The sequence below is a fragment of the Micrasema longulum genome, unplaced genomic scaffold (assembly GCF_059751315.1).
Source record: "Micrasema longulum isolate JH-2025_06_02 unplaced genomic scaffold, ASM5975131v1 h1tg001355l, whole genome shotgun sequence".
In the NCBI taxonomy this organism is placed as follows: domain Eukaryota; kingdom Metazoa; phylum Arthropoda; class Insecta; order Trichoptera; family Brachycentridae; genus Micrasema; species Micrasema longulum.
The window spans coordinates 96,477-113,182 of NW_028278541.1; the positions used below are offsets into that span (position 1 = coordinate 96,477).

General features: G+C 38.4%; 1 protein-coding gene across 2 annotated transcripts in view; it reads left to right on the top strand.

Annotated features, from left to right (window-relative positions):
- Nup98-96 (nuclear pore complex protein Nup98-96) overlaps positions 1-16,706 on the top strand; it is a 78,679-nt gene that overhangs the window by 48,219 nt on the left and 13,754 nt on the right. For both annotated transcript variants that reach the window (XM_088235301.1, XM_088235302.1), the window contains exons 28-37: positions 2,584-2,745; positions 3,600-3,689; positions 5,390-5,518; positions 5,721-5,848; positions 5,933-6,106; positions 6,369-6,450; positions 8,872-9,096; positions 11,671-11,866; positions 14,898-15,102; positions 16,328-16,455. In XM_088235301.1, coding sequence (XP_088091427.1) covers positions 2,584-2,745; positions 3,600-3,689; positions 5,390-5,518; positions 5,721-5,848; positions 5,933-6,106; positions 6,369-6,450; positions 8,872-9,096; positions 11,671-11,866; positions 14,898-15,102; positions 16,328-16,455 — 1,519 coding nt within the window. The remainder of the gene's footprint in view (positions 1-2,583; positions 2,746-3,599; positions 3,690-5,389; positions 5,519-5,720; positions 5,849-5,932; positions 6,107-6,368; positions 6,451-8,871; positions 9,097-11,670; positions 11,867-14,897; positions 15,103-16,327; positions 16,456-16,706) is intronic.

The window sequence follows — 16,706 nt, forward strand, 5'->3', positions numbered from 1 at the left end:
ATTACTTTCATGCGTCATATTGCGGGACATATAGCGCTCGACGTGGCTGTTTTTAGCAGTATTATTTTTTTTTGTTTTGTCAAACATTTTTCTTAAGGACTATTTTTATTTGAGGTGGTACTTTTGACATAAGACCATCATTACTTTCATGCGTCATATTGCGGGACATAAAGCGCTCCACGCGGCCGCTTTTAGCACTATTAATTACCAGAACAATGCGGCCAGTTGACATTTCAATTGAATACCTAATATCGACTGAATTCATAGTGGTATTTTTTATTTATTTTTTAATGAATAATGTATCAAATTAATGGATTAAATATATCTATATAATATAATATATCACGAAATTATCTCATCTCTGTAGGGATATAAATAAAAATATATACCTACTCCCGTCTTGGGAGAAAATCCAGATTTGTGTGCAGGTACACGAACCAAAAAATGTTATAAAAAATCTGGTAAAAATATAAGTAAAAATAAATTGCAGAGTCATCTGCAGGCGTTTACTAGTACTTAATTTAACTCGGCTGATGAGTCTTAACTACATAAAATAACTTCAATATCAATGCATAGATGGCGCTTCCAACTCGCTTGTGGATGGGTTCTTGATTCGTAGCATATATACAGAAACCAAAAATGTTACCTGGTGTGGATATTCGCTAAATAAGCGTAATGGGGAATGTTGTAGTACCTACATAAAGGGGCCACTTAACCCAGCCAATGACAGGTCATAAGCCCTGTAAACGCCCGAATATCCATAATCCTGAACCTTGAATTTGAAAAAATTCTACCTCATCTCTGTAGGGATATAAATAAAAAAATTATATCGTTTGAGTTGATTTCATGGATGAGAGTTGTTGTATCTCACAGAACCACAGAAAAATATCAATTTATAGTATATATTACTTACATTATATTATGTACCTTCTATGTAGGTACAAATATATGATATATTTTTTATAAAAAAAAAGTTTTTTTTCATTTAATGAAAAAATCACTCACGTACATATTATTATGGCATGATTTCCGTGTACGTAATTTGATTAAAAAATTAAAACATGATATTTTTCAGCAATTGAAAAAAAAAACTTGCGCTCTTCTGTCTGTTTTGTGCAGTAACAGAACATTATGTACAAATACCTTTGTCAAATCAAATTTCTTTACCACTTTTTTCAACACTTAAAATCGGGAAAAATTGCAATCCGCTCTCCAAACCGACAGCTCAAGAGTTTGAAGTTAGTCTCCATCATTGTACCAACTTGTTGGTCGGAGAAATTATTAATTTTAATTGTAATTTTTCAAGACAGTTTGCGTGTTTCTGCTGTACAGACATTTAATTCCGCCATTTTCGTGTTTTTTAGTCCTAATTTTAAAGACAGTTTGTCTTCATGAGCGGGTCGCAAATTATTAGTGAACAATGGAAACTTTCAAAAAATAGTGCGCCTGTAACCTTTAAATCATAAAATTTTATGTGAATCATTAAAACCGTTTAAGAATCCATCAGCTTTTGACGCGAAAGTACCTAAATTTTAGTATTTTGAACACTACACCCATAATTAATAAATTACAACAGTGTTACTAAAAGTGAACTGACATTTATTGATAAATACATCATATTTCAAATATCTGCCTTCTAATAATATACAAAATGATAAATCAAACTTCTATAACTGACTTATACAAAAAAATATTCATTTAAAAATGTGAATTGAACAGGAATGTTGCGTCTCATAAAATGAAATAATACGGACCAAAATGGACGCCGAGTCGTTGGAACAATAGGCATAATCCCCCAGTCTACACACGTGCGTTTCCAGAAATTCTCCAGCAGCCAGTGGGCCACATGGTGACGGTATCTACCTACTGTCTACAAAAGATTCTCTTCGGACATCTATCTCCCTTTGTTAACCATGGAGTTGAAACAGTGCTTTATTTATGTAGTTTTTTATTGCTTAGTTCTTGGCATGAACACTTGACAAACTTACTACTATGCTCTATTTTTTATAAATTTATTGATATCATTCTAACTTTGCTAGAATTCCACTCGTCCATGCGCTTTGTAGCTGCACGATGATTGGTTATCTAGCTTTCATATACCAACTTAAAAATACCTAAATTTTATAAATGGGGTCTAGAATTCCAATCGTCTATGCGCTTAGTAGCTGCAAGACGTGTTGTAATCTTACTCCTTTTTATTATTCATATTATTTTTATTTTTTTTTAGTATCATTAATACACTAAATTTATTTGTCAATTTTTAAAATGTGTAAATGGGGGCTAAATTTCCAACTGTCTATGCGCTCTGTAGCTGCAAGACGTCCTGTAATCTAGCTCCTATCTGTTATAATTTTTTATTGATCTTAATTGAAAACGAGGAACTAGAATCCCAACCGTTCATGCCCTCTGTAGCTGCAAGACGTACTGGGCTATTTATTAATTGTACAGCGCCCTTGAGGTGATTTTCACAAAAATGGCGCTATATAAATTATCCAACTATATATATGTATATATATATATATATATATATTACTTTGACACCTTTACTGTATCATGACTTAAATGTTGTGTTTGCGTCTCCAGACATGGACGACGCCCGGTCTTCCGGAGACCAGCTGGTCCCTCAGGGCCTCCTGCAGGGCAGCTCTGTGGCGACCTCCACCGTCAGGGAGTCCCCGTCGGCCATGGACGCGACCGTCGTTCCCTCCGGCTTCCTCGCCCAGCCCGCGAGACCAGAGCTCACTGGTAAGTGGACGATAAGAGAGATGCATAGAATTGAGAATAGTCCAGAAGGAGCGTAGAATCATATTTGAATGCATCGGACTGTGTCCGGAAATCCCCCCACTATGCCCCACTTTCGCCGCGCGCATTTGTGATGTCGCCGCGTAATGTTGCACGATGGGAAAAAATATCATCATTAATTTATTTTTTAATTTCTCTAAAATTTTATTGTGCACGCGGAAACATCAATTGAAACAACAGAGTAGATAAGTAAAGGGTCATTTAATAAGAGTCATTGAATAAATTAACTTTAAAATTTTATTTTACATAAAACGGATATTTTTATGCCTGTTAAATAATATTTGATGTTATAAAGATAATGTCAGTCAAATATCCACCACAGAGTTTTTTAATCCGAGGTCCAATTTTCATTAGCTCTCTCATTAGATGAGTAAAGTGGGGTAAACAAATAAACTACCCTGGCAACACTCACGAAATTTCCATTTCGTTTCTTCGAAAATCTGACAGATGGTAAAATAATTCAATTTTTAAATAATGCATTTGCTACTTAAACATTCGTTTGCTAATAACACATGAAATGTGATACCATCCTGTTTCTTTAAGATCCTAGCAGTGTTTCTAAGCTTTAAAAGGGACACAACACGGCATTGTTGAATTCAAATCGGGAGTTGTACTGAGCGACGTCTACAAAGAAACTAACGGGTCAAAACGTAAACCTACTCATTGATTCGTAGTTTGGTCGCCTTCTGTTTGATGTGCATATGCGGTTTCTGGACTATTCTTAATTCTATGGAGTGATGTTTAAAATTTAAACAAATAATTTCTGAGTATTTTATTTATGATATTTACGTCGACAGGGGTACAAATGAAGGCGCCAATCGTCAAACCGCAGACGGTCATGTTACGCTTCCACAGGCGTATTCAGCCGTTCAGCAAGACCATTGCAGGTTCGTCTAAATTTTCAATTTCGCGAGAATAATCGATGCCAAATATTGCAATTTTTTTTGCATCGCAACAGGCCAGGAGGCCGGACCACATTGGTGAACCACAGAGCACCCAGGCTCGAGAAAAATCACATTCAACTTTTGTGTCCTCACCGGGACGCGAATCCGGAACCCCTCGTGCGTGAGTCGAGTGTCTCAGCCACTGCACCGCGGATTAATTTCACAGAAAAAAAAGTGTAAAATTGAGGAAAACGCTCAAGTGAGGATACGAGAAATATATGGGAAAAATAGGAATTACATCAAAATAAAATTGATTTGCTACACTATAGTGTACGTATACTTCCATGAAAATGGTTAAAACGGTCATAAGTGGAAAATTGTCAATATATTGATTTTTTTTTACCTATTTTCAACAACAACAAACCATCACGCCGTTTCTCCGTAAGGGTAGGCAGAGAGGATAGAACGCCACATCACTCTATCTTTGCATACCCTCTACATTCATACATCTTCTCATGCACGCGCGCCGATTATTCCGACTTTCGACATGTCCATCTTCGAGTATTTGTTGGATTTGGTCATGCCATGTCTTTCTCGGTCTTCCACTATATTCGCACTGTGAATATTCTTAGCCGTTCTTCCGCTCTGCATGTCCGAACCAACGCATCACCCCTTTCTCGATAATGCTCGTCTCAGCCTCACGTGATGTACGGATCTCAACATTTGCGCGTCTATCATACATAGTTTTACCACACATTCGCCCGAGAGATCGCATTTCGGCAGCATTCAGCCTACTTTCATCCCCGTTTTTCCAAGTCCGTACTTCGCTCCCGTACATCAGGGTCGGGACCAAGACTCCGTTGTTGATTTCACTCAAAGTATTTTTTATATTTTTTCAAACAATATTATGTAATCTGTTTGTTTATTTGATTTAAAAACAGCATGTTAAAATTATTTTATGTGTAAATAAAAAAAAAAAAAACAAAATAGAATTTTGAATTTGCATAAAATAACATAAAATATTTTTTCCCCTATTTAGGGGATTTCCCAACATTTGTTGGGAAATTTTATTTATACAGTATCACTTTTTTTCTATGGCATCACTAGAAACAACTGTCAAATAGATCGCGGCAAAATTGTTTCCACTTTTATGACAACTTTTTAAAGCATCTTTTTTATAGCTTTAAATATTTCCAATGTTATGTTTTAAACATCGCAATTTAGTGATATTAAAACTTTATTGTTCCTAAACGTTTGTCAACTGCGTATCATAATTTGTACAAGTCAATATGACGTTTTTGTTCAAATGAAAACTAAGACTAACCCTAAAGGAAGACATTTAAACAAAAGGGTCAATTACATTGCACCTCTGTCAAATTTAAGTTGAGACAATAATTTATCCTTTATTAGTTGTGTACCTGTTTTTATTATTCATTCGCGTGGCACACGCGGCGGCGCGCGTGCCGCGGCATCATTATTACGACGTAATTTTGGCTTTTTTGACACATCAAATGAATTCCGAAAATTTTTAAGCGTAAAACTGGGGTGATGAAAACTGTAAAAAACGCTAATTGGGGGGAATATTTGTATGAGAATGTATGAAGAAAAATGGGTCCTGAACATTTCGGTGAAAATGTTCAGGAAACGGGAAAACGTAAAATCGAGGAACGTAAAAACGAGATTGTACTGTAATAATTTTACAGGTCGACTCGGAGCATCCTGCTACAGTGATCTTTCGATAGCCAACGCGCGTCACTTCCGCGTCGGCTGGGGACGCGGTTCGCAGCTGACGTGCCTGACGACAGTGGACGCCGTCGCGGACGCGTCCTTAGGTGAGTACGGACGTCCAAGCGTGGGCAGAATGATGAACAAACATCACGAGCGGGAGAGATCAAAATAAAACCGTGTCATCGGTTGCATACAGTGATCACTTCACGCACACCGTTCTGTCTATGTTTGAGCATCCGCATTTCTTTGATTTTAATTTTTTTATTTTTTGTGAATTACATGCATTAATTTCTTGACAAATTTTAGCTGGCGATCTCGCTGCCCTGTCTGGTTATGTGTCCGGGCGCGGCGGGGACGACACTTCGGCCGCGGTGACGCAGCGCTTGAGGATCGCTGGCGGGGGTCCTCCCACCGACATCGGCATTTCTTTCAAGGTGAGAAGACCGCTATTAAACTAATAGATATAATGTTAAACTGCGAGTCGGATGGAGCTAGAATGATCGCAATGTTATTTTCAGGAGAGCATCGAGCGCCACCTGGAGATAGTGCTATCCATGTCAGAGCTGGTCTCCGGGAGCGAGACTTCCTGCCCCAGGTACGTGCCCACCCAGAGCAAGAGGAGGGCCATGCTGGAGGAACATCTGGAGGAGGACCGGAGACTGGACTCCAGGATAGCCACCAGCTCCCAGTCGGTGAGTGTCAACCGCACCGAATGCGGCATATCTCGATCATCCGAAATCCAAAGTCGGGCTATAGTGCCCAAACTATTCATGGCTGCGCCACATTTACCATATGTATTGCAAATATTTATACCCTGCAATATCTGATCACCTCGCCTTCCATGTAACAAAAATGATCTAGATACGCTTCGGTCGGAGGTCAATGCCACGCCCGGTGGTACATTGCTACAAGAATTTGGATGCGTCAAATATTTTAATATTTTATTCTTTTTAGTTTGGCGTCGGACCAAAGTACTGGAAGCAAGTGTGGTCGCTCTGCCTGGCGCTGTGGGGGGACCACAGTGACACAGAAACAGGTGAGATGTTTTGAATAGTTGACAGTAGCTTTGATAGCTGGGACCTGAAACCATGAACCTCTGTACATTATAGAACAGTAAAATAAGTTAATTAATTTTTAAAATATATATACTACATACACTAAAATCCCTAAATTACGTTTTTCAAGGGACTGACAAAAAACAATTAAGCACAGGGAAAATGTAAATGGCGGAAAAATGTAAATGGAGGGAAAATGTAAATGGAGGGTAAATGTAAATGGAGGGTAAATGTAGATGGAGGATAAATGTATATGGAGGTAAAATGTAAATGGAGGGTAAATGTAAATGGAGGGTAAATGTAGGGAAAATGTAGATGAAGGGTAAATGTAAATAAAGGGTAAATGTAAATGGAGGGTAAATTTAAATGAAGGTAAAATGTAAATAGAGGGTAAATGGCTGAAAATGTAAATGAAGGGAAAATGTAAATGGAGGGTAAATGTAGATGGAGGATAAATGTATATGGAGGTAAAATGTAAATGGAGGGTAAATGTAGGGAAAATGTAGATGAAGGGTAAATGTAAATAAAGGGTAAATGTAAATGGAGGGTAAATGTAAATGAAGGTAAAATGTAAATGGAGGGTAAATGTAAATGGCGGGAAAATGTAAATGAAGGGAAAATGTAAATGTAGGTAAACTGTAAATAAGGGAAATATTTTAATGAAGGGTAAATGTGAATGGAGGGAAAATGTAAATAAAGATAATGAAAATGAAGGGAAAATATTAATGGAGGAACTGTTTAAATGGGGGCAAAATGTAAATCAAGGGTAAATGTAATTGGATGGAAAATGTAAATGGAGATGAAATGTAATTAAAGGGAAAATGTTAATGGAAGGAATATGTAAATGGAGGGGAAATGTGAATGGAGGGAATATTTAAATAAAGGGAAAACGTGAATGGAGTGTAGTGAAAAAAAATTCTGCAAGTTATTTTTTATTAAAAAGTTTATGGAGCAATGTTTGAACCCATTTTGATTGCAATTTTTTTAAATATCCTAATCTCAATATTAAATGCCTGTAAAAGACAATAAACTATCTTTAAAATTACAACTAAAACACGAAAATGGCGGCAATAAATGTTAGTAAAATTACATTACAACCAAAAAACCCGAAACTTGGGTAATAATTTTGTCTAATGATTTAACTTATTAACAAGTTAATGATAGAGACTAACTTCAGACTGGTTGAGTCATCAAAAACACAAAAATAGCGGCAATAAATGTCCGCAAAACGCAATAAACTGTCTTAAAAATTACGAATTTGTCCTATAAAAAGTTGGTATAAGGATTGAAACTAACTTCAGACTCTTGTGCTGTCAGTTTTCACTGGGTATTGCAGTTTTTCCGACCAACAAGTTGGTATAATCATTAGAGAATAACTTCAGACTGTTGAGTCGTCAAAAACACAAAAATAGCGGCAATAAATGTCCGCAAAACGCAATAAACTGTCTTAAAAATTACGAATTTGTCCTATAAAAAGTTGGTATAAGGATAGAAACTAACTTCAGACTCTTGTGCTGTCAGTTTTCACTGGGTATTGCAGTTTTTTCCTACCAACAAGTTGGTATAATCATTAGAGAATAACTTCAGACTGTTGAGTCGTCAAAAACACAAAAATAGCGGCAATAAATGTCCGCAAAACGCAATAAACTGTCTTAAAAATTACGAATTTGTCCTATAAAAAGTTGGTATAAGGATTGAAACTAACTTCAGACTCTTGTGCTGTCAGTTTTCACTGGGTATTGCAGTTTTTCCGACCAACAAGTTGGTATAATCATTAGAGAATAACTTCAGACTGTTGAGTCGTCAAAAACACAAAAATAGCGGCAATAAATGTCCGCAAAACGCAATAAACTGTCTTAAAAATTACGAATTTGTCCTATAAAAAGTTGGTATAAGGATAGAAACTAACTTCAGACTCTTGTGCTGTCAGTTTTCACTGGGTATTGCAGTTTTTTCCTACCAACAAGTTGGTATAATCATTAGAGAATAACTTCAGACTGTTGAGTCGTCAAAAACACAAAAATAGCGGCAATAAATGTCCGCAAAACGCAATAAACTGTCTTAAAAATTACGAATTTGTCCTATAAAAAGTTGGTATAAGGATAGAAACTAACTTCATACTCTTGTGCTGTCAGTTTTCAGGACAGATTGCAAATAACTTCCTTTTTTGCTGGGAAAAAAAATACATAAAAATGTGTTTTTAATGTACTTTTTAATGCTTTCTGATATATTATAACTTATAACGGTTTTAGAAAAAAATAATTGTGCTGGTCGGACAAAGCTCTGTGACTGGCAATATATTTAGACAGCAAAAAATGTATTTTTTTTATAGATTTATGAAAAAAATATGTTTACCTGTTATTCAAAATTTTCCTTATATTTTCTTACTTTGATTCCCGCAGACTCTGACTGCGGCAGCCGCCTGCTAGCGGAACACGCGTCCCTCTCCGCCTGGCTGCAGCGGACTCTAGCCGAAGAGCAGCAGGACGAGGAGCGGAACGCGGGCGGGGACGATCGGCACCCGGAGCTCACCCCCCTGCTGGCCGCGCGCCGCCTGCGGGAGGCGTGCAGGATGGCGCAGCGGCAGGGGAACCACTTCCTGGCCGCGCTGCTCACCCAGGTCTCGGGTACGGATCGTCTGCGAACGTTGAAACGCGCACGGACACTCATTTTATTTCAATTACGGAAGATTAAAATTTGTCGCAACGACGGAGATTACTTTGTACATTCACGGAGACCGAACCGCTGTGCACGCGCAAACTACGAGCCCACTGCGAGTTATCGCATGATTGGACCATTTAACACCGCGGCAAAAATCTACGCGGCATGATAAAATACAATACTGTAGATCGATTTTATTGTTTTAAAATGTCAATCGAAGCTAAACTGGCAGTGCACAACGGAGTTTTAGTCCCAACACTTATGTATGGAAGTGAAACATGGAACTGGCAGAGGAAGGATGAAAGCCGAGTGAACTCGGTTGAAATGCGATCTCTTAGACGAATGTGTGGGAAATCAATGTATGACAGGGTTACGAATGATGAAATCAGGCGAGAGTGTAAATCTGAGACAAGCATAATTGATAAGATTAAGAAAGGGTCTCTGAGATGGTTTGGTCACGTAGACCGAATGGACGACGAGAGAATGCTAAAACAAGTATATATGGCAAAAATGAACGGCAACGTTAGACGAGGACGACCGAGGAAGACGTGGCATGATCAGATAAACCAAAATCTTAAGTCTAGTCATGTCAAAAGCAGACAGAACCGAAGGGCATGTATGACAAGATGTATGAATGTGGAAGAGGCTAGGATTGTATGCCAGGATAGACGTGTGTGGCGGTCCATTCTCTCTGCCTACCCCTACGGAGAAATGGCGTGATGGTAGTAGTAGTAAAATGATTGATTTATTTAACGACTTTCTTGGATTTGTCGATAATGCTCGCTTCAGCGTCATAATTGAATTTTTTTCACGTTTTTCAAGGGAGCAAAAAAATGTGTAAAACTGAGGAAAACGCTAAAGTGAGGAAATGAAAAATGTATGGAAAAAATAGGAATTACATAAAAATAAAAATAATTTACCACACTATAGTTTAAATATACTTCCAGAAAAGTTGTAAAAACGGTGATATTTGGGGATTGTTAATTTTTTTTTTTTTGACTATTTTCAATGATTTCACAATAATATCTTTATATTTAGTGTTTTTTCAAACAATAGACTTAATCATTTCGAATTCTTTTATTTCTTCTTTTTTGTATATTCGTATTATAGAATTAATCTCATAAAGAGTGTCTACTGTATGAACCTTTCTTTAAAATTACTTTTATTATTAATCTTTGTACTATTTTAACAACAAACAAACCATCACGCCGTTTCCCCGCAAGGGTAGGCAGAGAGGATAGAACGCCACAACACTCTATATTTGCATACAGATCTCGCTTCCTCTACATTCGTACATCTTCTCATGCACGCGCGCCGATTATTCCGACCTTCGACATGTCCATCTTTAAGTATTTGTTGGATTCGGTCATGCCATGTCTTTCTCGGTCTTCCTCTATTTCTGCACCCATCAACATTCGCATTGTAAATATTCTTAGCCGTTCTCTCGCCGTCCATTCGTTCCACACGTCCGAACCGGCGCAGAGCTCCTTTCTTGATTTTGTCGATAATGCTCGTCTCAGCCTCGCATAATGTACGGATCTCGACATTTGCGCATCTGTCGTACATAGTTTTACCACACATTCGCCTGAGAGATCGCATTTCGACAGCACTCGGCCTACTTTCGTCCCTGTTTTTCCAAGTCCATTATTCGCTCCCATACATCAGGGACGGGACCGGGACTCCGTAGTGAACTGCCAATTTTGCCTCTTGTGACGAGCATTTATTTGCCGAGGTCGATTTAAGTGCACCGTTCACTCTGTTCCCGGCACTCACCCTCCTTTCAATATATTTCTCAGTCATACCATCCCCAGTGAACATACTTCCCAGATACACAAATTCCTCTACTTGTTTTAGTATAACTCCATTCACAGTGATTTCACATTTAGTCGTACTTTCATTTCTTTCAAAAACCATCACATTGGATTTATCGACATTCATCAGCAAATCAAACAATGAAGTACTGTTCATCGATCAGCATAGAACAAACTATGGCCTAAATTCTCCAATGACCCGCCTTTGTCGTATTGTTAACTCAAGACAGGATCTGGACTTTTTTGGTTTAAGTTTACAACGATTTAAACGAGCACTAAATAAATAGTCCAGATCTTGTCTCGATGTCCCTTATGTTTGTCAATGCTTCTTTCTTTTTTCTTTAAATGTTTTAAACTATTCTTTTATTGTAATATTTAAACCTTATAAATTGTATACATGGACAATGTCCGTTAATAAATAAATAAATAAATCGCTTCTCTTGCATACACCGTAGACCTTTGTTACCAAGAATTGCAGTTCCTATTATTACTACTATTTTAAGAGGCTTTAATATATTGGTACATGCACCACCCCATCCTACAATACCATATTGTAACAAAGATTGTGCTATTGAGTAATAAGCTATTTTAAAATGTTCCCTAGTCTAATAAATATGTATATACATTTTTTAATTCGTTTAACTAGTCACTGATATGGTCTTTCCATTTTAAGTTTTGGTCTATGAAGATATTTATTTGTACTGTATCAGCACGCCGACTCTCTTCCAGGCGACGCGAGCACCAGAACGCTGGCCTACAACCAGTGCGCCGCCCTCGTGGAGACGGGCGCCGCCTCGCACGTCCCCCCCGGCGTGCTGTCCTGCCTGTGCCTGCTGTCGGGGCGCGCGCGCCTGGAGCTGGCCGGCGGCACGCTGCACGCGTGCGAGGGCCTCCCGTGGCTGGGGGCGCTCGCCCTGCACTTCTGGTGAGACGCCGAAGACTATAGACTGCTTTTTCGAAACTAGGCGTTCACTCGAAATGAAATTTTTCAATTTAAATGATCAAGGGACACTGCGATCAGCGTGCCAATGCGGTGCCCTATAGTCCTTAAAATGTAAGATGATTAGAATGACAGCTGTCAACTAATTTCATTAGTGATGGCAAATTTGTTGTTTGTTTTGATTTTTGATTTATTTAGTTGTTTATTGCTTACTTCTTGGTATGAACACTCAACCAATTTACTACTATACTCTATTTTTTATAAATTTATTGATATTGTTTTAACTTTGCTGGAATTCCTCTCATCCATGCGCTTTGTAGCTGCACGATGATTGGTTATCTAGCTTTAATATATCAACTTTAAAATACTTTAATTTTGTAAACGGGGTCTAGAATTCCAATCGTCTATGCGCTTAGTAGCAGCAAGGCGTGTTGTAATCTTACTCCTTTTTACTATTCATGTTATTATTATTTTGTTATGCACTAAATTTATTTGTCAATTTTTAAAATGTGTAAATGGGGGCTAAATTTCTAACTGTCTATGCGCTCTGTAGCTGCAAGACGTCCTGTAATCTAGCTCCTATCCGTTATAATTTTTGATTGATTTTAATTGAAAACGAGGAACTAGAATCCCAACCGTCCATGCGCTCTATAGCTGCAAGACGTACTGGGATGTTTATTAATTGTACAGCGCCCTTGAGGTGATTTTTACAAAAATGGCGCTTTATAAATTATCCAACTATATATAATTACTGATCACTAATCAAATCGATTTTATCAGTTATTTCATGCAATCATTTATTTTTTATTTTTTTATTAATCATGAGACTCTGTTTCCGAAAATTGATATAAAAAACGCAAAAACAAGCCTATTATAGTGTGCTTAAGACAATTATTCACCAAAAAATGAGACATTTATACTTTTTTCATTAACAACATCAAATTAATTATTTTTTTATTTGATCAATTCGTCCCATCTCTTACGTTTTTGAAAAATGATGTAACCTTGTAAGAACTTCATTAATAATTAGGTTTATTTAAGTTTTTTTAAGGTTTAAAGCTGATTTTATATCACCAATGTTTGATTATGTCCAAACGCTTGCAGACTGGCTGGATTTCCTCCCTAGGGAGTTGTTCATGTTTAAATTTATTTCAACACAGAGAGAAAACAATTTTGAGAATGGAATATGGGAGTCTAGGCGTTTACAGGGCTTATGACCCGTCATTGGCCGGTTTAAGTGGCCACTTTACACACTGTGTTACATTCACCATTCCGCCCATGTTGCCCGTGTTTTCCATTCCCTTCTCAAAGATGTTTTCCCTCTCCGTTGAAATATATTTAAACACGACTTACTCCCTAGGGAGGAAATCCAGCCAGTCTGCAAGCATTTGGACGTACTCAAAACATTGTTGAATTAACTACCTGGTAAAAGAAGAAGTATAAAAATTGGCAAATTGTTTCCAGGCGTTGCCTAGTGGGTGATTTGGTTCAACCGGATGAATCTCACCCGCGTGATAAAGGTTTCAGCTCTTTTACTTCACAAAAGTCAACAGATGGAAGAGTAGAGGAAATGTGGATGTTCGAACATGGGCAGAATGGTGAATGTTACACAGTGTGTGAAGTGGCCACTTAAACCAGCCAATGACAGGTCATAAGCCCTGCAAATGCCTAGACTCCCGTATTCCACTCTCAAATATGTTTTCCCTCTCTGTTGAAACTGATTTTATATATTTATGTTGATTTACATGTCAAGAATTGTATTAAAAAAATAAATTGACTTACCAAATACGAATGATTTTTCGTGTGTCAATATAAATCACTCTGATGTTACTACAAAGTTATGTCGTCACTTTTTCTGACAACCGTCATTCTAATCATCTTACATGTTAATGAGTATAAGCACCATTAGGTGCGGAAAGGGAATGATGGTGAATCTAATATAATTTTGATTAATAGAGAAATGCGATCCCTCGGGCGAATGTGTGGTAAAACGATGCGTGACAGATGCAAAAATGTCGAGATGCGTGAACCGTGCAAGGCTGAGACATGCATTATCGACAGAATCAAGAAAATAGTGCTGCATTGGTTTGGGCGTGTAGAGCGAATGGACAGCGAAGGAGCGGCTAAAAGGATCTACGATGCGAATGTTGATGGATGCAGAAAACGAAAAAAAACACTCCTCTGATGTTACTACAAAGTTATGTCGTCACTTTTTCTGACAACTGTCATTCTAATCATCTTTCATTTTAATGAGTATAAGCACCATTAGGTGTGGAAAGGGAATGATGGTGAATCTGATATAATTTTGATTAATGGAGAAATGCGATCCCTCAGGCGAATGTGTGGTAAAACGATGCATGATAGATGCAAAAATGTCGAGATGCGTGAACCGTGCAAGGCTGAGACATGCATTACCGACAGAATCAAGAAAATAGCGCTGCATTGGTTTGGGCGTGTAGAGCGAATGGACAGCGAATGTTGACGGACGTAGAAAACGAAGAAGACCGAAAACGACCTGGCACGATCAAGTCCATCAAATACTTGAATATGGACGTGTAGAAAGTAGGAATAATCGGCGTGCGTGCATGAGAAGATGTATGAATGTAATAAGTCAAGATTGAAATGTCACTAACTAAATATTTATTTGAATGGGTGTTTTCACTAGAATATTTCATAGTCCCTGGACTGGTACCTGGAAACGTGATATTGATCATCTTACCTTCATGTAACAAAAATGATCAAGATACGCTGCGATTGGTGTACCAATGCAGTGCCCTATGCACCATTAGGTGCGGAAAGGGAACGATGATGATGATATAAAGTGTTATTGATGATGATATAAATAAATAAATATGAATGTAGAGGAAGCGAGGTCTGTATGCAAAGATAGAGTGATCTGGCGTTCTATCTTCTCTGCCTACCCCTACGGAGAAACGGCGTGACGGTTTGTTGTGTTGAGTTTTTTTACCTTTGATATTTTATCGTGACTGGTTTTTGACGTCCGCCCTCCCTCCAGGTACATCTGCGAGCCGGTGGCGACCGTGGGCGACGCCCTCCGCGGCTTCGCGGCCTCGTTCTGGGAGGAGGCCGGCGCCGGCCCCGCGGGCGCGGGCCCCGCGGGCGCGGGCCCCGCGGGCCTGCGCGAGGCCGGCGAGGCCGCGCGCGCCTCGTCCCGCGTCGCCCTGCCCCTCCCCCGGCACCGGCAGGACCAGCTGCACGAGGTAAGATGATGACTTCTCCGGCCGTTCCTTCGCTGCTCCTCGATCTCGGGGGAACTGCTTTCTCGGTTATGTCGATGATGCTCGCTTCAGCCTCATAATTTTATTAACATATTACAACAGAGATGAAGAATATTTTTAAAAAGGTAATAAGAAGTCTAGGCTTGTTGATAAATTACCTGGTCCATGAAGAAGTATAGAAATTGAAAAAATAACATTTTCAGGCGTTGCCTAGTCTAGTATGTAGGTGAAATAATTCAATTAGATGAATCTCACCCGCATAAATAAAGGTTTCAGCTCTTTAACTTCACAAACATCAACAGATGAAAGAATTGAAGGAATATAGATGTTCAAATATGGGCAGAATGGTGAATGTTACACAGTGTGTAAAGTGGCCACTTAAACCAGCCAATGACAGGTCATTAGCCCTGTAAACGCCTAGACTTCCATATTCCCCTCTCAAAAATGTTTCCCCTCCATGTTGAAATAAATTTAAATCTGAACAACTCCCTAGGGAGGAAATTCAGCCAGTCTGCAAGCATTTGGACATACTCAAAACATTGTTGAATTATTACCTGGTAAAAGAAGTATAAAAATTGGAAAATTGTTTTCAGGCGTTGCCTAGTAGGTGATTTGGTTCAGCCGGGTGAATCTCACCCACGTGATAAAGGTTTCCGCTCTTTTACTTCACAAAAGTCAACAGATGGAAGAGTTGAGGAAATGTAGACGTTCTCAGACATGGGCAGAATGGTGAATGTTACACAGTGTGTAAAGTGGCCACTTAAACCAGCCAATGACAGATCATAAGCCCTGTAAATGCCTAGACCTCCATACTCCCTTCTCAAAAATGTTTTCCCTCTCTGTTAAAATAAATTTAAATAAATAATAAAAAATTATTCATTTGTTGTTGTTCATGAAAAAAAGTATTTAATGTCTTATTTTTTAGTAAATAATTGTCTTAGACACACTATAATAGGCTTGTTTTTCCGTTTTTATATCAATTTTCGGAAACAGAGTGTTATGTTTGCACGAAAAAACGGATGGATTTGATCGGTACATGATCAGTAATCAGTGATCAGTAATTTCCCATCACTAGTGACATTAGTTTGGCTGCTGTCATTTTAATCGAGCTACATTTTAAGGACTCTGATGATAACCTTCATTTGGTGAGGCCGAGCTCAACGGGGTCGAAGGCAAACCTTTGTAATAACGATGATTTTGACCACAGGATGACGAAAAGAGATGCCTGGACCTCCGCTACCAGCTGATGTGCCTTCGCGACTCCAAATGGTGTCCCCTCGACTCCATACTGAACCCGGACTCGCATACTCCCGATCCACTTGACTACAGACTCAGGTAACCGGCCCAGTGCTGATAATCTTCATCTTTTCCTCATAGGTGGAGCGTGTGTCAGTGGCGAATGGTGATTTTATTTACGGGTAAGCTACAAAAAAATATAATTTATTTGTACCTTCATAGAAGGTACATAATATAATGCAAGTAATATATTCTATAAATTGATATTTTTCTGTGGTTCTGTGTGATACGACAACTCTCATCCATGAACTCAACTCAAACGATGTAACTTCGTGATATTTTATATTATA